General features: G+C 46.2%; 1 protein-coding gene across 4 annotated transcripts in view; it reads right to left on the minus strand.

The window, feature by feature from the left end:
• The window catches only part of MYLK (myosin light chain kinase), a 221,368-nt gene that overhangs the window by 107,039 nt on the left and 91,765 nt on the right, over positions 1-22,564 (minus strand). For all 4 annotated transcript variants that reach the window (XM_031663046.1, XM_031663049.1, XM_031663047.1 and 1 more), the window contains exons 4-11: positions 19,058-19,106; positions 17,999-18,164; positions 16,478-16,643; positions 14,475-14,493; positions 12,747-13,282; positions 11,963-12,169; positions 5,041-5,175; positions 1,324-1,476 (exon numbers count right to left, since the gene is read on the minus strand). In XM_031663046.1, coding sequence (XP_031518906.1) covers positions 1,324-1,476; positions 5,041-5,175; positions 11,963-12,169; positions 12,747-13,282; positions 14,475-14,493; positions 16,478-16,643; positions 17,999-18,164; positions 19,058-19,106 — 1,431 coding nt within the window. The remainder of the gene's footprint in view (positions 1-1,323; positions 1,477-5,040; positions 5,176-11,962; positions 12,170-12,746; positions 13,283-14,474; positions 14,494-16,477; positions 16,644-17,998; positions 18,165-19,057; positions 19,107-22,564) is intronic.

Genomic DNA, 22,564 nt, shown 5'->3' on the forward strand with positions numbered 1-22,564 from the left:
ATTCTACACCAGTGCCAGTTCCTTCATCCCTAAGGGACTGACATTGCCCAGTCCACAGTGGCCAGTCTTCCCCTTTGGGCCAGGGGATGTGCCCTCTGAAAAAGATCAGGGCATAGGAATGAGCACAGACTTGAAAGTCACAGGCTGTTGGCTCCAGGGGCCAGTTTTGCAAACTAGTGTGATGCGCTTAGGCAAGTTACATTAACTTCCTGAGACATCCAGAGCCTTCTGTCTGAAATCAGGACAGCATCCTTGTCCCCTAGGCTACTGAGGTCTCAGTGAGAGAATAGAGGTGAGGTGAAAGTATTTAACACGGTAAGCCACAAATGTTTCTTCCCCTTCCCTTTTCTGCGAAACTTCCTCCTGCAGCCAGCCTCCCAGACAGTGGCTACTCATACAATACGGAGATGCTCCTGACAGGCCTGAGCCCTGGGGAAGGGAGAGATGTATCCTCCTGCTTGTCTGCTGGGAGGCCAGTCACCCTGCACCCAGTGCTAGCACCAGAGGACCCAGTCATGCACAGAAGCGGGGGGCATAGGCTCAGGGTGAGGGTGGGATCAGGCTTACCTGAAAGCCCCGGACCCAAGAAGCACTTCTGTGGGAACTGTCACCAGGCCTGCTGATACCACAGCCCAGACAGATCTGTCTTGAGTCTGTGGCTCCCTGCAGTTCCTGGGGACTAAGTGCTTGGCTGATGAATGGATGACCATGATAATCAGATTACTGGAGACCAGGCTGCTGATGTGTAAAAACAAGCCTGGGCCCGTGAGTAGAAGGGGGGCAGAAAGGGGACAACCTGTGGCCCTCTGGAAGCCTCAATATGCACACTGCGACCCAGGGTCCCCCAGCATGCAGGGGGTCACTGGTGAGGCCACTGTCTGCTCGGGGAATATGTGAGTGCTCTCCCAAGTCTTTCTGTAGTGTGTGAGGTTTTCTTCTGACCAGACCTGGAACTTCTGGAGCTAAGGGAGTCCTCATCTCTTTCCCCCATATCTTTCCGTGGGCCCAGTGGAGTGAGGGGTGAGGAAAAGCCCACCTCTGATGGCAGACCCTTGTCACTGTGAACTCCTGGAGGTCATCTCCCTCATTTCCTACCTTCAGGTGCAGCACTTTTTAAGGAACCTCTCCTCTGCCCCTAAGAGGCTGCAGCAGCCACTCCTCTGTTACAGCAGCTGCTGCTGGTAATGGTGTGAAGAAGTGCCATGTGCACCTCTGCTCCCTAGATTTTGGCTCATGATACCATTTTCTACAAATGTGCCCTTCCTCCAAAGCAGAAATGTCTGCAGGAAAGGTGCTTCTACCCGAGTGCCCGGAGGCTCCTACCATGGACGGTGACCCGGGCGCTGCAGGACACCTGCCCCAAGGCATTCTCAGCCAGGCAGGTGTAGGTGCCATGGTCCTCTGGCAGGGCATCCTGGATGTGGAGCTCAGCCATGCCAGCCTCGCAGGTGGAGTGAGCGTACTGGATGGGCTGTCCTGTGGAGGAAGCACAGGAAGGTTCAGGCCAGGCAGCACTGGCAGTAGGGACGGGAGCCCCGTCCTCATCAGGGCTGCTGCTGTCATGATGCTGAGGCTTATCATGCTTGCTCAGATCCATTGAGGGCTAATAATGTACCACGCACATCTCCAGCCAGCAGGACAGAGGCTTATGGGCTGGAGAAAGAGCCAGGGGCTAAGGAGATGAAGGAAAGGGAGTAATTGTGTGGTGGAGGAGGAAGACGGGGCCTGGAGGGGCTGGGAAGGGAGAATCCGGAAGAATTAAGAATGTAGGGGGGAAAAGGACACAGTTTTGGGCATTCTGTGTTAAACAGTCTCCAAATCCACATCCTCAACTTCACAGAATTCTGAGCCTGGAGAGAATCTTACAGGGTCATCTGGCCCATAGTCCAGCCTCAGGCAAAACAGAGCTTTCCCGGGCTGAACATGGGGTGCCCAGCTCTGGATGTCTCCAGAAATAAGGATTCCATTTTCCACTGTAGATATTTATCAAAAAGCAATTCTGCATCCCAATGCTGCAGTTAGGTGCATTTATTCTATGCAATTAGGTGTATTTTAGGGTTCACAGAAAAGGTAAATATAGGGAACTAAAAATGACTCGGCTCCTTTTTTCCAGAGTCCCTTCCATGTGACATGTTTCAGGTCACATAAAGTCCTGCGTGGAGACAGGAGTGCATGCAATGAGCTTCAGTGGTTTCCTTAATGCTCTATGTTCCTGGGAGTTTATCATTCTGGGATGTGACTTTTCATTTCCAGGAAAAAAAAAAATCTCATTACTGAAGAGTCTGGCCTCCGAGCAGGAATGTGTCCAGCTGCCATATAGGAAGCAACTGTCAGTTTCTTCCCTTGCCAGGCCCCAGGGTCCTGGTTTGCACTTCATAAAATCGGGGGCAGCCAGTGGGGGAGGGAGAAAGGACACAAAGAAGTTGTCTCCCTGCAATGCAGTGTTTTCTTCTGCACATAGCAACACTTCGTGTCTCCATGACAGTTTGGCAAAGATCAGCTAGCACACCATAGGACCAGAGGGAAAGATTCCTCTCAAACTCCTGCATTTCATAAAAGTGAGGCCGAGGGCTGGGAAAGGCAGGGCCCTGGATCCTGCCACTGAGAGAAGTGAGCACTGCTCTTTGTTTTTATTTTTTGTCACAATGGTACCCTCCAAACCTCTCTTCCTTGACAATACGAGTGCATTCTCTGACTGCCGCCAATATGTCTCTGCTGTCCCAACATGTGCTGACAAGCCTTTTGAGAGCTCTCCTTTAACTGGAATGTAACTCACTGTGGCCCCACAAATATAGGATGGGGTGGAGGCCCCAGAAGGGAGCTGTTGGCTCAGGGCACATCAGAATTGGGAGACATTAGGCTCTCCCAGCTCGCAGGCTGGGTTAAACCAGAGCAGCCAAGGAAACCCAACTTGAGCATGATCGCCCTCTAGTGGAACGGGTGTGGAAACGCTGAGAGTCGCTGAGAACACAGTCTTGAGTGATGTAAACTAGGCGACAGCAAGCTACGGTTCCTGGGCCGAATCCGAACTGCAGCTTGTTTTTGTAGCGCCTGCAGGCTAAGAATAGTTTTTACACATTTTAAATGGCCGAAAAAAATAAAGGGAATATATTTCATGACATGTAAAAATTATGTGAAATTCACATTTCAGTATCCATAAAGTTTTACTGCAACATAGCCACATTCATTCTTTCACATACTGTCTATGGCTTACGTAATGTCTATTCTTTTATTTTTTGAGATAGGGTCTCACTCTTATTACCCAGGCTGGAGTGCAGTGGCTAAGTTTTGCTAACCCTGGCTAAGTTTTGCATTTTTTTTTTTTTTTTTTTTTTGTAGAGACAGTTTCGCTATGTTGGCCAGGCTGGTCTTAAACTCCTGAGCTCAGGCAACCCACCTGCCTCAGTCTCCCAGAGTGCTGGGATTACAGGAGTGAGCCACTGCGCCCAGCCTCCTGTGGCTGCTTTTATACCACAACAGCAGAGTTGAGAGTTGTTAAAGAGGCTGCTGTATGGCCTGAAAAGCTGAAAATAGCTACTACCTGGCCCTTTATAGAAAATGTTTGTTGATATTAGACTCTGTTACTAGTCCTTAATGCCCATATTGCATTCCAGCCACAAGGAGGCTGCCTCCTTGATCCAATAGGACTTCTGTCCTTTGCGGAGGGCTGGGAGGGAAGGCAGACCTCAGTTCTCACTTACCTACCCAAGAAGACTACAAGTAGGAAGACTAGATGGCACTTCCTCTCACTCACTAAAGACAGCATCTAGCTAAGCCTGAGCGAACTACACCAACGAGGAAGGTTTGCAGGCAATACATCAATGACGCAGACACAACTGGGGACTATTTGGTGCATAAGTGCTGGGGGCCACTGTTCGCTCTCTCTCTTTCTTATTATTTATTTGAGATGGAATTTTGCTCTTGTCACCCAGGCTGGAATACAATGGCATAATCTCGGCTCACTGCAACCTCTGGCTCCTGCGTTCAAGCGATTCACCTGCCTCAGCCTCCGGAGTAGCTGGGATTACAGGCACCTGGCACCATGTCTGGCTAAGTTTTGTATTTTTAGTAGAGATGGGGTTTCATCATGTTGGCCAGGCTGGTCTTGAACTCCTGACCTCAGGTGATCCACCCACCTTAGCCTCCCAAAGTGCTGGGATTACAGGCGTGAGCCACCGCACCTGGCCCACTGCTCTCTTAAGGAGCCTATTCTATTAGATGTGAGAGTGAGCTGAGATCCCAAACCTTCTGTTCCAACCTATCTTCTGATAGATAAAGAAGCTGGTACCCTGAGGGGTGAAGTGTCCAAGGTCACTTAGACCACTCAGCAGTGAACGGTGCCTGTGTCTCCTGACTCTCAGCAGGGCCTCTTTCACCCTCCCGGGGGATCCATCTCATCAATTTAATGGACTGTTCTCAGTCTTTTTAAGTCAGAGTTCTCCCACACTGTTGAAATTAAATGGTCCTTTAAAAAGAAAAGGGTGATAATATACAGCAAATGATTTTTTAAAGGACCTTACTTGACAAAAAAAGAGTTGGCGAGTCTCTATAGGACTATCACTTTAAAAGAATAACTGGTCTGTGAGGCCAGAACCACCTGCCACTAAATAAAAGGTGAGATCCCTCAAGCGACTTCGAGAGTGGTTCATTAGTTTATTAATTTATTTGTTCATTTATTGACTCAAGAAACATTAACTGAGGGCCCATTATGAGTTTGGCCATATGAAAAGAAATCCAACTGCTCGTGCCCCTATGTGTCAGGCATCTCATTATCCACTTTATAGAAATGATCTAACTTAATTTCACAATGGCATGATTCCCACCATGCAGATGGAGAACTCAAGGCTCAGACAGGAGTAGTAACTTCCTCAGTCAGTCGGGACCAGGATCCCAGTGCCCATGCTCTCTCTGTGCCCTGTGCTTCCTTCTCATAGCACCGGGATGTCCAAGGCATAAATGGCTCAGAGGGAGAAGTGAGAATTCAGGCACGGCCAAAGGGCCAGGGGATGGGAGCAGAGAGCTGGAGCAGGGGGCACTCACCATTCAGCAGCCAAGTGATCTGGGGCACTGGAGTCCCCCGTACGGAGCACTGCAGCACAAAATCCTGGCCCTCAATGACGGTGCAGTCCTTCAGGACACTGGAGAAGGAGGGGGCCACCTCTATCACAGCAAGCCCTGTGAGGGAAAAGGACAGGTCAGCTCAGATCACAGCTTGCCCGCTCTGGTGATGCCTGCAGTCACCCCAGCCTCCCAGGCACGCCTCACTGTCCTGGACACCTGGGTACCCCCGGCAGCCTGCCTTTGCCTTCTCTCTCTCTTCACGCTTAGGAAACAGGCAGCGCCAGTGGTGTAGGGACCTGGAGCCTGAAGCAGAGTCACCAGCAGGGGCTTTTTCATAGTCACAAAACACCCTAGCCCTGGGGTGCTTGGAACCTGGAGCCTTCGCTCCTCTGTGATCCAGGTGCCTCCTGTTTGGCCTTGGCTTTTGCTACCCTCGAGCCTCCGCAGAGCTCCTTCTGCTTTGTCGGTCCTACTCTACTTTCTAGTGTCTCTTATCTTCTTTAATATGTCCCATCAGTGATTACACAATCTTGTGAATATCTTTTTACTTGTATAAGCCACAGGCTTACAGGTGAGGCCATTTCCATTTTAAATTATTACGATGATTTTTTTCCAATTCCAGAACTGAATCAAAGGACTCACACGTGCTCCAGTTTTCTAAGCACGGTCTGAGCCCCAGTCTAGGTCAGGGCTCAGAGCTGCCAGGGACCTGGGGATATGCACTAATGGTGCCTGTGTGTAGTTTGAATGCACATTCTGGTTGAGAACTGCTGAGCTGAACTTTCCAAAAGCCTTCTACATCAGTGAATTAGGGGACATTTTCTAGTTTGGGGACCTTAATTAAGAGCAATAGGAATAATCTCTTCTATGACAACCAGAACATGCTGTACATGTGTCAAGGTGGCTGATAGCTGAGAAAAGGTGGAACTGGATTTGGTGCTTAGAAGATATATCAATGGTGCTTTTCAAGACAGCCTATTCAATACAGAGATGAGAGGAAATGCCATATTATACTGCAGGGGTTTATGGGCAAGAAAACTAATAAAATTTGAGGGCCTACTATGTGCCAGGTACTTTTCAAGATGTGATTGTGACAATGCCATTAGGTTGTTCTCTTGAGTTCATTTTACAGATGAAGTTACTAATTTCCCATAGTTGAACTCGATGCTGAAGCCAGGTTATACAGCCAGCTCTGACTGTACAGTTGCACTTTCTCCTCCAGATCCTAGGGGAGGGTAGGCGATGGGAGGGCAGTGGCAAGACAGAGTGATGGTGTACCTGGACAGGCCTGGCACTGAGGAAAGGTCAGACAGACCACCTGGAGGAGGTGGGGAGGCACCCTCTCCTCCCTTTCCCTTGGCCAGTGTTGAACTCCCTCATTAGAGAAATGCCTTCGGGAATTATCAAAAAGGATATAGGCTTTCATGCAAGGTCAATTTGGGTTAGAAATATATTCTCTTTTACAAGGCCTGTGAATTTGGACAAGTCATTTAACCTTACTAAAGATCAGTATTCTCATCTAGAAAATGGGAATGATTTTCTTATAAGATTGTTGGGATAACTAAGTGAAACAATTCAGGTACAGCATTTAGCACAAAACCTAGCATAGCACATCCTCAGTGAGTGTTAGCTTTACTATCAAGTAAAAGCTGCACATAGAGACTCCACTTGCAGCAAACATAGTCTAGGGATGAAAGAGAGAGTAGGGATAGAGTAGGAGCTCGAGAGGCTCTCAAGTGGAAGGAAGATTTTCTTTTCTTTTTCCGCATAGGGACAACTAGAGCATGCTTGTAGGGAGAAAAAATAGGTCTCTCAACAAGGGCAGGGGAAAGACTGAAGAAGTAGTGGAGGAGTAAATCATTGTTAGATCAGATCCTTGTGAAGATGGGAAAGGATAGAAAGAGAAGTCTTGGGAAGGGAAACAGACAGGTATTCTGCAGTGTAGGAAAACAGAAAGAGAGAAGTCTGTAGGGGTAGCTAAAAGAACACCCATCAGATGACCTGCTTCATGGTAAACTCATCTGCCAAGAATTAACTAGGATGTTTAGGAACCGGAGAAGTTTTAGAAAAGCGAGTGTCTTCATCAATAAGATAGGATGTAGAATGGCAGAGTAAAGACCTCTGAAGATCTACTCCTCCATAAAAGCAACAACAATACTGGCAAAAAGAGTCAAAAGCAATGGTTTCAGAGTGCCAGAAATTAACCACAGGCTTGCAACATTCTGAGAGCATTCATTAAAAACAAACATCCAGGTGTGGTGGCTCACGTCTTTCATATGAGCACTTTGGGAGGCCAAAGCAGAAGGACTGCTCGAGCCCCAAGTTTGAAAACAGCCTGGGAAACAGCAAGACTGTTGTCTCTACCAAAAAAATAAAATTAAAATATTAGCCAGGCATGATGGCATGTGCCTGTAGTCTCACTTAGTAGGTTGAGGCAGGAGGATTGCTTGAGTCCGAGAGTTTGAGACTGTAGCAAGCTGTGATCACGCCACTGCACTCCAGTCTGGGTGACAGAGCAAGACTCTGTCTCTAAAAAGTAAAAACAATAAACAACAACAAAAAAACCCAAACAACAGTACCCTGCCCCTCCACCCCCCAAAAAGCAAACAACAACAACAAAAACAAAACACACAGCTGAATCTTGGTAAGAACAGCAAGCTATGTGCTTTCTCACTCTTGTCCCCCTTGCCCCAGCTCTGGGGTAACTCTGAAAACCAACAGTACCTATGGTACTTGTGAAAATCAGCCACTTAGCAAGAGGTAGGATGGGTTCAGAGCTCCTGAAAAACCCCATCCCTAAGAAAATGGTCACTATTTGCCCTGTCTGGCAGCTCCTTCAATAGCTCCATTTTCAGGGTTGTCTTTATTTAACCTAACTCAGAGTTTACTCTGTGTGGATGGCCCCATCTCCAGGGTGTTTGTTAAAAACAATCAGTAACAATTGTTTAATATTACAGCTACTTGAGACAGCAATATCATTTGGGGCTAACAAGAGTCTGATCAAAAAACTTAAAAGGAAAAACTGGGGAATGAGATGTCCAGGACTTTGAAAAACTCTGACAGATTCCTGAGAACTGAGAAGCCCACATGGATGTTCAGGGCTGTGAGCCTGCCCAGGGAAGATGTAAGAAGGCCCTCCTGTCTCACCTTTGGCTGACTTGGAGCTTTGGTGCAAGCAGAAAGTAAAGGCTAAAGCAGACCTGTAAACTGCTGGCCAGAGCACGGAAGATGGGTGTAACACACACACAGAGCCCCTTGGCAAAGGCAGGGAAAAGTATTAGTTCAAGGTGTTAAAGGAACTCTCCATTCAATCAATTAGCTAAGCTAACTAAGCAGGGACTTCTGTGGCCACACATGACAAATAATCCAGCCTTTACAGAATGAGAGAGGATTACTGTAAATCATGTCTGGTAAATGACTTGTATCCAGAATATATAAAGAACTCCTGCAACTCAACAATAAAAAAGTAAATGACCCAATTAAAACATGGGTAAAGTACTTGAATAGGCATTTCTCTGAAGGAGATATACAAATGTTCAATAAGTATATGAAATGATACTCAAAATAACTAGTCATCAGAGAAATGCAAATCAAAATTGCAGTCAGGCTGGGTGTGGTGGCTCATGCCTGTAAACCCAGCACTTTAGGAGGCTAAAGTGGGAGGACTGCTTGAGCGAGGAGTTCAAGACCAGCCTGGGCAAATAGTGAGACCTTGTATCTACAAAAATAAACAAAATTATTTGAGTATGGTGGCACGTGCCTGTGGTCCCAGTTACCCACGAGGCTGAGGTGGGAAGGATCACTTGAGACTGGGATGTTGAGGCTGCAATGAGCTATTATCATGCCACTGCACTCCAGCCTGGGCAACAGAGTAAGACCCTGTTTCAAAACAAACAAACAAACAAACAAACAAACAAAAACATAGTCAGATGATTGTGAATGGCTATAATGAAAAAATGGAAAACAGGCTGAGTGCAGAGGCTCATGCCTATAATCCTAGTACTTTGGGAGGTTGAAGTGGGAGGATCACTCAAGTCTAGGAGTTTGAGACCAGCCTGGGCAACATAGTGAGACCCCCACCTCTACAAATAATAAAAAAAAATTAGCCAAGTGTGGTGGCAAGCACCTGTAGTCCCACCTACTCAGGAGGCGAGGCAGGAGGATTGCTTGAGCCCAGGAGTTCAAGGTTACAGTGAGCTATTACCATGCCACTGCACTCTAGCCCCACTGACAAAGCAAGACCTTGTTTTTTAAAAAAAGCAAGCAAGCAAACAAGAAAATAACAAGTATTGGTGAGAATGTGGAAAAACTGCAACACTCATACATTGCTAGAAGAATGTAAAATGGTGAAAAACAGTTTGTTAGTTCCTCAGAGGGTTAAATCCAGAATTACCTTATGACCCAATAATATATGTGTTCTAAACCTCAAAGCTGAAAACAGGTATTGAAAACAACTCGTACATAAATGTGCAGAGCAACACTTTTCACCATAGCTAAAAAGTAGAAACAACCACATGGACCTCAACTGATGCATGCATAAACAAAACACGCTATATCCATACGATAGGGTATGATTCAGCCACATGGATGAGTGAAGTACTAACACCTGCTACAACATGGATGAACCTTGAAAACATTAAGCTAAGAGAAAGAAGCCAGACACGAAAGGCCATATACTGAATGACTCCACTTAACATCAAATGTTCAGCAGGGGAAAACCCATAGAGACAAAAAGTAGATGAGTGGCTACCAGGGGTTGTGGGGATGGGAGAACAGGGAGTGATGGCTAATGGGTAGGATATTTTGGGAGGGGTAATGAAAATGTTCTGAAATTAGATGATAGTGATGGCCACACAACTCTGTGAATATATTAAAAACCACTGAATTGTATACTTTAAAAGGGTGCCTTTTATGTTACGTGAATTATATCTCAAAGTTGTCACACAAAACACAACAAGATAGGGAATCAACCTGAGATATATTACCCCATGATGCAAACAGGCTAAAAATAGTCCTCTACAAGACTTAGATAAATTCATAGCAGAAGAAGCCACAGGAGAATCTAGGTGCTCTGGATACGCCATTAACCTGTGGTGGACCTGACACCATATTTCTGTCCCCCACGCAGGGACAGAAACCTGGCCTGGATGATGAGGTTTGATCTCCTAGACCTGTGAACTCTTCCTACTGGCACTCCCACCTCCAAATGGCATGGATAATATTTCTTGTAAAGGAATTCACAAGAATAGTAAAAATCCCAGTTAAACAATAGTTAAAATCCCAGTGAATCAATAGTATACAGTGAAAAGTAAGATGCCCCATTCCTTCCTGTGGACCCCCAGTTCCCCTTCCTAGAGGGACTTGTGTGCTCTTCCAGAAATGATTTCTGCACACACAGGCATCTTTTGCATGTGTGTACACAGATCTTTTCTTCCTTTTATACGTGAGCCTGTACTTTGTTCCTCTCCCTTCCTAGTGCGTCTTGAACATGTTTTGGCATCAGTCTACAGGATGCTGTCTGGCATTCTACTATATGGATACATCACTAAGTTTTTTTTTCTTTTAGAAATGTGCATTAGGAAAATTTTCAAACATAGACAAAAGTAGACAAAGCAGTGCAGTGAATTCCTATGTACCGATCTCTCAACTTTTATTTGTTATCAATATTATTTTATTGATACTCCTGTCAGTGCTCCCCAGACATGAATTATTTCTAAGTCAAATATAAAAAACCATATCATTTCACCAGTAAATAACTCAGGATATATCTCTCAAATAGATGAACTTACAAAAAAAAAAAAGTAATGAGACCAACATCACATCTTAAAACACCACAAATTCCTTTATATTAAATCTTATCAGTGTCCAAATTTTCTTGATGTTCCCATAAAAACTTTTTAAAGATTATCTCAGTCAGAGTTGGTACAAGATTATCAAAAATTATTGTAATTGTTGATGTTACTATATACCTTCTAATCTAAGTTTTCTGTAGGTTGTCTTTTTTTGTTTGTTTGTTTGCAATTTGTACGTGGGAAAAAAAATGGGTGAAAGTTATTTGTTCTACAGTTTCCAGCAGCCTGCAATTTGCAGATTCTACTCTTGTGGTATTTGTTAATACATTTCTGAAGTGTATGGCATGGGCGGAGGGCCTACACATGCATTTAGAGTAAGGGGGAAATTTTATAGAGATAGACAGGTACAATAATATTTATCATAGGTATGTTATAATAGTGAAAATGGAAACAATTTAATTAATTCAACAAATAACAGCATACCTAAATTAGATACAGCCATTCCATGCAATATTATATGGCTACTAAAAGTCATGCTTTCCAAGAATTGTATAAAAAGATGTTAATATCACACGAGCAAATTGGGATAGAAAGCAGTATACAAATACCACAGTGGTAAGTTTGTATAAAAACATTAAAATATAATTTATTTCTGAGTCATAAGATTATATATTGTTTAAACTCCCCACAATGAACATACATTACTTTTATAAACAGACAGTACAATAAACATAAAAGATGTGGGATCCCACATCATCTCACATTACTCTAAACCTGTATATTTAATGAACACTCGGTTCTCTGTGGTTGCAAACGTGAGTCACGATACTATTCGAACAGCTGAGGGACCTAGGAAAGGCAGCTGTCAGCTGGGCTGGGCGTGGGGCCATGCATGTTGATTTTGAGGTGATTCTGATGTGAACTCCTGATTATGAATCACTGGCCTGGAGCAACATACTTGGCCCTGGCATGTGGTTGGGGGTGACATATCTGTTGGGCTGTGCACCAAGGCAGGGGACTATAGGAGATGAACCATCTGCAGAAGGTAAAGCACCCCATGACTGGTTGTCCCACAGAGAATGCAGGGTGACCCGGAGAAGTGTACTCACTTTCCACTTGGAGGGTCCAGCTACAGGACACCTGGCCTCGGGCGTTGGAAGCAGTGCAGCTGTATGTCCCACTGTCCCTGGTCCGGGCTCTCAGCAGGCAGAGGTAATGGGAGCCAGCATCTTCATAAACCTCAATGCTGCCCTCCTGTCTCCTCACGGGGGTGCCTTCCAGGAACCAGGCCACTTCAGGCTTTGGAATCCCTGAAACTACAGGGCCAGGTGAAGAACATGAGCTCCCTGTGCCCTGGAGAGCATCCCGTGCTTGTGAGGTAGGTGGGGAAGGCGTGAGCTGGAGGAAAGGGCTCAGTCTGGTGTGGAGCTGCCCTCCCACCTCTGAGTCTGCTTCCTCACCCTCAACCACACTCCACAAGACGAAACCTCCTGAGACAGAGTCAGGGGCCTTGAGGAGGATGAATACAGGGCGATGGGCCAGGTCTCCAGGTTGGCCAAAGCCAGGCAAGGGGACGAAAGGGCGGAGGAGACCATGAGGTTTGTTTTCTGATGTTGGCAATAATGAGGGTGTTTCTTCTAGGGTGGTAAGAACAGGGCCGGTACTCTATCCAACAGCAAACCACAGGCTGCTGTTAGGGGTCTCTCCGGAGTAAAGGGCATTTCTACAATGAGTCCCTCCTGAGGGGAAGGCCCCGTAAGGTGGTTTTCTAGGGGAGCTAGTCCAAGAAGATGAGTGGATATAGGAGGTGCAGACCAGCTGGGTGCTGAAGGAAGGGAGTGGCCACCAAGGGGCTACATTTTGGCAACGGTGACCCTAATTACCTCTACTCACCTTCACATCTGAACTTGACAGTTTGATTTTCCCTGACCTCCTGGCTTTGGGGCTTGCTCTCAAATTTGGGGAGTGCTGAATCCTTCTGGCCCTCCATGGGGATTCTCCTGGTAGCAGCCTTACTCACAACGTCTTGGCTCCCCAGGCCAGGCTGCCTGGTGGGGAAGGTGGCTGGACGGGGTGCAGCTGGCCTCTTCCTCTCTTCTCCAGAAGGCGATAGGGCCCCCAGGCCTGGTGCTCTTGGTTCCGGCTGAACTCTTGCGGCCTGCAGGGTGATGGAGCTGGAAGTCGTCTGAAGGACCGGGGTCTGCGAGGCCGTTCTGGGCGAGTCCTTGCATGACTCCAGCTTGGACTCCCTTGGGGGCTGAGGCTGGCTATTTGCAGCCCAGGCTGGGGAGCCACCTCTCTGGGGGCTGGAGCAGTTCTTGCTTTCAGCTGCAGCCTCCAGACTGTTCAGTTTCAACTCCTTTGAGATTACATTGGTCACCTCCCTCCTGATGTCGGAATTGGTGGCTTTTGTTTCTCTCCCAAATGACCTGTGTGGTGGTGAGGGTGGGGGTAGGGTGGGTGAGGAGAGGGGAGAATAGAATGATCATCTGGTTACTCACAAACATTACTCATCACAAGCACGGATTCCAGGGGTCACAAAAGCCCACAAGTTAAGAGCAAGTTAGAGCATCTTTCTCTGCAGTGTGCCCAGTTTCCCAAGCCAGAGCACAAGCAGCCATTCCCGACAAGTGCCTGTCCTGCAGCCCTGCAGAGCCCTGCTTTCCCTACATTTCCCTTCTCCACTGGTGCCTCCCTAGTTCAACCCCTGCCTCCGGTGTCCCATGTCCACTCTGCCCTCTCTAATCTATTTTCTATACAGCGACTACAGTCGATCTTTTAAAAACATTAATCAAATTATGTCATTTCAAGCCCGAGAATTTTCCAACAGCTTTTCCACTACATTAAGAACGACACTGAGCCCCACAAGAGGGCCCACAGGAACGCCAGCTCTGGCTGCTCCCGATTGTACAGACACCGTCCCACCACTCACCAGGCTGTGGCCACACTGGCATCCTTCTGGGTCCCCATGGGCTCACCTCTTGGTTCACAGCTTCTACACACTATCCCTGCTTTTCGGAGCACACTCCCTGAGCTTGTCTTCACCAGCTAACATTCCTTTGCACAGGTCTGAGCTCAAATACCAAGCTCCAAAACGGCTTCCTGGCCCCTCTATTCTAATCAGTGCCTTCCTGTCGTCCTTCCTCACAGACACATCCCAGTTGGTAACGAGCATTCGTGTAGCTCTGCCGAAGCCCTCCTCTACGCCCACCCCTGCACACCCAAGCATCTAGCACCGAGCCTCACACACAGGAAAGAGGCTCCTGCTGGGTCTGGGCTGGATGAGGGAACAGAGTCCGCCCTGGAATGAGGAAGGTGGCCTTCTCAGAGCAGTTCTTCCTCAGGATGCTAACCAGAGAAAAGACTGTGTAGATACTGAGAAAGGTGGTGATAGAGTTTTCCAGTCTCAATACTGACAGCAACCTGGGATAGAACCTGTGTGTCATATTACACTAGGAGAACAAGAAAAAACACCCAAAATAAAACAACACCCTCCAAAAGGCCAATTCTTCTGCCCCATAAGATGATTCAGAAATTCAGGGCATTTCTCGATAACATCCCTTCTTTCTTTGCAGGGCATTTCAAGATGGAAAATATAAAAGTCACAAAGCCTAGACATACCTATTGGCACTGTCCAAACCTGGAAAAAGGGGGAAGGGTGGAAAGACTGTTAGTAGAATGCCGTATGCACCAAGCTTTCCCTCCCCAGACACTTCCCCATCACCGTGGTCCCACCCTGCTGGCTCCTTCCAGCTTCCCTGGTGCTGAACGTCTTTGGCCTGTGAGTTCCCCCCAGCTCTGGAGAACATTGTCAAAGCTTCAGGTGCTGTCCTTTGGGCTTTTTAATAGTGGCTGGTGCTACCATATCCTGAGGGCATGGAATCTATTTCTGTTCACTAAACAGAAGGAAAAAAAACCAACCCAGGTACAAACATCTACTGAAAATTCCAAACCCAAACGCTGTAGCCTACCATTGTACAGAAAAGCACACTGTTAATGTTACCCAGTTCTCCAAAGAAAAAACATAAAATACATATTTTTCCTGCTATATTTTTTATCAAATTTTATCATGGTAGATTTCAAAATATACAATAGTAGAAAGATAGAACAAACCCTGAAAGCCATCACCACGATTAAGGAGATATCACATTTTGCGGGTCTTATCTATCCATTTTTGTTTTCTTTTGTTTGTTTTTGAGTATTTTAAAACAAATATCAGGCACCATATTTTGTCATGAAGTCCACCAGGAGGGAACAGCTTTTAACTCAACGCCAGGGCAGGCACACATTTCTCTGGGTGTCTGATGGCAGCTCCTTATCCAGCAGTGAGCCACCAAGTCAGGTTCTCTGGTCAGGACAGGATTTCTTGTTTTCATGATGTCAAGTGAAATAGAGAATACCAGCGCGCACTGTGCACAGTACAGTCGGGATGGTTTCCTGAAACTTCCTTACCTACGTATACATGTTTTGGGTTGCAATGTACTGTGAAATATATTTCTCTCTGTAGATTGTGAAAAATATCCCGGCCAAAAAAAGTAACGAGCAAGGAGGAATCGTTTCCGAGAAGGAGATGCAGAAGAGAAAAATCAGAAGAAAAGAGGGGGACACAGAAGGAAGAAGGACTGAAAGCCACTTCCCTTCCTGACCCCCGAGTTCCTGCTCCAGTAAAGTGACGTGCAGCCCCTTCCCCATCCACGCACTCCCTCCTCAGCCTGGACTTCCTTGACCTCCTGGAAGGACCAGCCTGGACCTCCTCAGGAACCAAGGAAGTGTAAGGAGGAGACGTGTTCAATGAGACTTCCAAGGAAGAACTGACAGGGCTGATGACTCAAGGAGAAAGAGGCAGGGGTCAAAAGGATGCTGGAAAGTCCAGTCTGGGTGTGAAGAAACATGGGAACCCTGGTAGAGGGAGTCAAGTCAAAGGATTGCCTGACTTGAAGGACAGAGTAAACTATGAGTAAATTCTGGGCAGGTTAAATTTGGGGTGATGGCAAGATGTTAGCAACGTTCATTCTTCCAGTTGGCAATCACAGACACAAAAGCGAGTCCGGGTGAGAAGAAAGGACTGAAGACATGGAGGGGGAGAGTAGGGGAACACAAGGGAAGGTGGCAGCCAAGCACAGGGCATCTTCCCCGTGGCCAGGTCTGTGCTGCCCCTGCTCACCCTTTCTTCTTGTCAAAGACCTGCCCATGGCGGCCGGGAAGGGTGGCTCATGCCTGTAATACCAGCACGTTGGGAGGCCAAGGCAGGCAGATCACTTGAGGTCAGCCTGGCCAACATGGTAAAACCCTGTCTCTACAAAAAATACAAAAATTAGCCAGGCGAGGTGGCGCGTGCCTGTAGTCCCAGCTACTCAGGATGCTGAGGCAGGAGAATCACTTAAACCTGGGTGGCAGAGGTTGCAGTGAGCTGAGGTCATGTCACTGCACTCTAGCCTGGGCGACAGAGCAAGACTCTGTCTGAAGAGAAAAAAAAGAAAAAAAGATCTGCCCCTGGGGAGTGCCTGGGTGTGTGAGTGGGCCACGTGTATACACACACAGGTGCGCAGTGAACAAGCAGCTCCTCTAGGAGGGTGTGGCACCAGGCAGGGATTGTTCTGCACTAGCCCTCCACTGGTCGATACCTTGGATGGAAAGTTCAGCTGACATCGAGGCCTTGCCTGACCCGTTCACTACCAGGCATGTGTACACTCCCACGTCATCTTGGTTGACTCCATGGATTTCCAGAACCTGCATCCCGTTCTTCTCAGACATAGACACACGGGCACTCGGCTGCAGTGGAACATTTCCCTGTGGATGGCAATGGGGTAACTTGGTCATACAAATCTGCTTCCCTACTGGCTGTGTCCTCCTGCCTCCTGCCAATTCTGGCGGGACAGACTCCAGGGCCGGGGCAGCAGCACCTCTGCTGTGGGCCCTGTCAATGCGCTCAGAGAGCCGACTTGAAACAGTTCAGGGGCCCTGATTTGAGGTCTATGGATGTGGTGTGGTGCTCTGTCCCACTTAGAGCAGATGCCTGGAAATGGTTTCAAAGGAGGCTGAGTTTGAGGTAGGAAATCCCATATTCCTCACTTCAGTTTTTCCTTAGCTCCCTATTTCTTTTAGTCTTTTCCTAGGGGAGTTCAAGAGAATTACGAAGCAGGTAAAAGGTGTCAATACCCACTTTTACCCAGGCATTCCATCCCCGAAAAACCTATTCCCCTGGCCATGACTCTACCTGTTCCCCTTGGATCCTCATTGCCCTGTTTAACAGCCATCCCCAACCCCATGCCACTGCCTCCCTTGCCCGCCCACCTCTCCCACTGAAGCTTCACTTCCCTCAGCTCTGAATGATTTATAAATCCCTTCCACATGGAGCCTCCCGACAATATTTTGAGGCAGGTGGTATTATTTCTATCTCACAGATAAGGAAACCAGGGTTCCAAGAAATCAAATGACTTATCCAGCTTCCCAGGCTTTATAAACCAGGGAGCTGTGGCTTGACACCTAGTACCCTAACTTCACAGTCCACTCTCTTGAGATTGTCAGGCTTGTCTTGACTCAGAAGTTTTCTGTTATTTTGTGAGTGTGAGAATTGTCAGAACACTGTGTTCTGAGTAACAGAGGGAGAGTTGTAATGGGGGCAGGAACATGCATCACTAACAAACATACAGAAAACCCCTGAGAACTACCTGAAACAGGAGGAATAGAATCAAAAGACTCCTACTAGTTGAAGGGTCTAACCCTGAATTTTCAGGGTCCCTAAGGCTGTGATATGGTTTGGCTGTGTCCCCACCCAAATCTCATCTTGAAATGTCACTCCCATAATTCCCATGTGTTGTGGGAGGGACCCAGTGGGAGGCAACTGAATCATGGGGCGGGTTTCCCCGTACTGTTCTCATGATAGTGAATAAGTCTCACGTGATCTGATGGTTTTATAAAGAGGAGTTCCTCTGTACACGCTCTCTTGCCTGCCACCATGTAAGGCATGACTTTGCTCCTCATTTGCCTTCTGCCGTGATTGTGAGGCCTCCCCAGTCATGTGGAACTGTGAGTCCATTAAACTTCTTCTCTTTATAAATTACCCAGTCTTGGGTATGTCTATTAGCAGCATGAGAACAGACTAATACAGGCTGGATCACGGTCAGGGCAGACAGAAACCTCACCTTGAGCCAGGTGACCTGCGGTTGGGGCCGGCCAGTGATCTTGCAGGAGAATCGTCCCATCTGTCCTTCTTTGACCACAACTCGGCCCAGCTTGGTAGCAAACTTTGGTGGGCACTCCCCCCAGATGCTAGGACGGGTCTCCACTGCTGAAGCTGAAAATCTATCCCTGTAAGGAAATTGGCAGAGAATCCAGTCCCAGACAAGGCAGCAATTCAACCGTCCTCTCTCCACCTCACCCAAAGGCACTAAGTTGAGGTCAAAAGCCATCAAAGTGTAGCCTTCCCAGGTTTATGCCTCAGAAACTTTCTCATGCTCTCTCTAGAAAAATGTGTGGCACCAAAACCTATTTCCTCTACCTCTTGGGCATGCAGCTAGACTTCATTTACTAGCCTGCCTTGCAGTTAGGTATGCCTGAATTTCACTGAGCTCTGGCTGAAAGCCTGGATTTTGGCCAGGAAACCATAAGCAGAAGAGCTGTATGCCACTTCCAGGGCCGACTCCTAAGAACCTCCTGTGAGGCTCTGCAGTCTCTCGTCCACTCTGCTGGTGAGATGCAGAAGGCCCAGCACGGGCTCAAGGGCACAGAAGATGAAGCTACAAAATGGAAGAAGCCTGGGCTCTTGGAAGATAATGTGGAAGGTTCTCCACCTGTTCCAGGATATCTGAATTGAACTTTCCTTGAGTAAGAAACAAACTTTCCCTGGGTTGAGCCACTGGGATTTGAGGCTTGTCCATTACAGCAGCTACTGTTACCTGCCTCTTCTGGGTTTGCTTATTTCAATCTTCTGACTATTGCCTTGATTGTTAGAGTCCACTGCAGACTCTGGCCACCTCTCCCACTTCCTTAGCATTTAGCAGCTGGGCCAGTCAAAGGGGCCAATCACAGAGGCAGCCAGGTCAGGAGGTGCTGCGTAAATGACATATCTCATTGCACTAGGCTCCGCACTGTGGTTGTTATAACCTAGGAGAGCCAAGAAGACTTACTCCCCAGACCTATCCTGCTCAAGTCAGCAGGAAAGCGATCCAACCCTTACTCTGTCTTGAACACCCAGGACTTACCCCAAACTTTTGGAAACAACAGGTTGACCAAGTTGCTTTGCAAAACTTCCTGCAAGAAAAAGGGTTGATGAGTCAGGTCTGAGCCACAGACTTGGAGCAATGAAAGTAAAAAGGATTCAACAGCAGGGGTGGGTAGGATAGTGATGGTGATTATTAATCTTGATTGAGCATGGGCTGTGTCACTATGGATACTATGGTAGGTGTTTACATACGTTATCATGTGAATTTCTCGCAACAGTTTTATGAAGCTGATACTACATTATCCTATTTGTTAAACAGATGAGGGAAATAAGATTCAGAGAAGTTAAGTCATCCACACATAGTCATAGAGTCAGAAACAGTGCAGAAATTCACCCAGGTCTGCCAGATTCTAGAACTCTCAACCACCCTGCTGAGTTATTAGGTGGCATGCTCTACTTTCCATTTTGGGGATTATTTGGAGTGATCCAGGACCTCTCCAGAACATTTTCTCAGTGAAAGGGAGGGAGGGAGATGTCCACGCCTATCTCTTACCACACCTGTTCTTGACTGACACAATCAACACTCCATTCTTCCACTTAAGGCCTGGCAAGTAGCTGAAAGGGAGCAGGACAGATCACTGTAGATAAGCTACAGCAGAGCCAGCACCTCCTGCAGTATCTGCAGTGCTGCCACACTAAGCACTGTCAGTCCTGGGCAAGGCGCTGCTATGCCGGGCACTGCCAGTCAGTCCTAGGTGAGATGATGCGGCTGTAGTAGGTGCTGTCCTACTGGGTGCTGCTGATCCTGGATGAGCTGCCGCCATGCTAGGCAGGAAGCCATTAAATAGCAAAGCCAGCAAGGCAGCTGGGGTCAGCTCCTTTCATCCAGCTCCTGCAGCTGGGAGGGACGATTAACAGTGTGACCATGAAATAACTCTAAAGTAGTGGGAGTTTTATTTTGAGGGGTGTGGTGGGAGGAATAGGTCGTTTTTGAGATGATGATCACCCTGAAAGTTGTTCTCCTTTTGCTACAAGCTGGGGATGTTTATAAAACCCTACCCCAGGGCGGGTAGAGTCATCCTCTGATATCAGCAGACAGTTGCTGTGGGGAATTTGCAGGTGTTTACTGCAAAAGGGTAAACTTCCTTAACTTTGATCACATTTATATGACTGTGTAAAAACATAGGTGTGGAGGAGAAAAATCATGGCTAAATATTTTCATCAGCCACACCTGGTTTAAGGTTCCACCAGAACCTTAGTGAAAAGGGATTAATAACAAACACTCGCATCACATTTAAGTTGTGGCTCCATATAACTGGTGATTACTATACAGGAATTTCTGTTTAACATTACTTAGTGAGCTATGTATAGCTTTCATTTTTTAAAGTGTTTTGGTTTTTGTCATTCCATTCTCTATTCAAAAGTAACTTCTAAATTGATAAAAGGAGAGATTTATTTTGAAAGGACCCAACTGACAGTCAAGATGCTGGACCCTCAGACTCTGCCAGAGGCAGAGCCAACTGTCCAGTCCTTCTGGAAATATCTGAGTGAGGAAAAACCATAAGCTTTAATGATGCTCTGCTCTTGGGCCAGCACCTCCATTTCTGTGACTCCATTCAAAGGAAAAAACGCTCAAGCTGGAAAAGAAAGTTTACACAGGTATTCGCTTTGATCTTGTTTGTAATAGTGAAAGTTAGAAGCACCATAAATGTCAGTGAGTAGGAAGAAAATAAGTAGTTATGTACGTCTAAAATGTACAATTAGACGTCTTATTCTGCCATTAAATTATGTTGAAGAATATCTGAAACGTGCAGGTACATGTTAGGATACTATCTCATTCATTCCTCAGCACACTCCACATGGGCTGTGATCCTTTCTGCGCCACTGGGCTCCATCCCAACCACAATCTCATCAAACCCAATGGTTGACACTCTGTCTCCATCTCACTCAGAAGCTCAGCAGCATTTGACACAAGGTCCCACTCCCCTTCAAAGTGCTTTCTCTTCTAGACTTTCCTGCTTTTACCAGGTTATCCATCTTCTCTCAACCTCCTTCTCTGCTCAACCTCTGCACGCTGGGGCACCCTAGGGCTGAGTCCTGGGCCTCTCCCCAGCTCCATCTAATTTCCCCCAGGAGGTCTTAGTCCCATAACTTTAAATATCATCTATATGCTAAAGACTCCAACCCATATCCCCGCTGAAACTTTTTATTCACTCATCAGAGGTATCCAGAACAAATCCCAGCACATTGTAGGTATTTAAATATTTGTTAAATAAATACATTTTGTGCAGAAAAAGCAGCATACAAAATTACCTATTTAATGTGATCATAATTAGGTAAAACTAAAACACCCAAAGACAGGAAAATAACCAGAAGAAAAGGTATCATGTTATTATTACTGATTATTTTGGGGGTGGTGGGACTCGGAGTAATTTTACTCAGCTGTATTTTCTAAAACCTATAAATACAATGGTAAAGAAGAAACAAAACATGAAAAACATCATCTAGTTGCAAAAAAAGGGGCAGGGAGGAAGAAAGTAAAATCTGGCATCCAAACAGAGGATGGATAGGGCCTTCTAAACACGCTCTATACAACAGCATAATCCAGGCTCTAATATTTTACCACAAAATATCTGTGTACCATCCATTGCACTACCCACGCTACTGTATCAGTCATTTCATCTGGGAATAAGGATTTCATAAAAATTAGACTAATCAACTGATAAATGGATAAACAAAATGTGGTGTATCCATACAATGAAGTATTATTCAGCTGTAAAAGGAATGAAGTACTAACACGTGGTACAACATGGATGGACATTGAAAAAGTGCGCTAAGTGAAGGAGCTCAGACCCAAAAGGCCATGCATTATAGGATTCTGTTCATATGAAATATCCAGGAGAGGCAAATCCATAGAGAAAGATGGTGGTTCATAGTTGCCAGGAGCTGGGGGAGGAGGGGATGGGGAATTAATGCTCAATGGTTATGGGGTTTCCATCGGGGGTAATAAACAAGTCCTGGAATGAGACAGCAGTGATGGCTGTACAACACTGTGAATGCACTTAATGACAATTGTACACTTTAAAATGGTTAAAATGGTAAATTTTATGTTAGGTATGTATATTTTACCACAATAAAAAAAATAGACTGAACATTTTAAAAAGTCTTGGGAGCTAAGCATCTTAATCCAAAAGGCTTAAATTCATTTGTTCCTTAAAAAATAAAATAAAAGCAAAAACATGCCACTTCCCCAAAGAATAGCAAAAGAATGCTGGGGAGAGATACTTCTATGTCAGGGTAAGAGGGTATGATGAAAACATAACACATAAAGCAGTCAGCTAAAAATGGAACTGATGGATGCTTATTTTAATATGAGTTAACAGAGAGTTCACATCTCTGTTAACTCATATTAAAGAATTTGGGCTAAAATTACTAACAGGGTCTATTTATAGGAAAAATCTGAAGTTGCAAATTGTTAGATAAGGCAAAATTAATTTTGTAAAAGTATGAAAATCTGGCAGAACAGTAAGGTTATGTAGAAAAATAA

The sequence above is a fragment of the Papio anubis genome, chromosome 2 (genome assembly GCF_008728515.1).
Source record: "Papio anubis isolate 15944 chromosome 2, Panubis1.0, whole genome shotgun sequence".
Taxonomy (NCBI): Eukaryota; Metazoa; Chordata; class Mammalia; order Primates; family Cercopithecidae; genus Papio; species Papio anubis.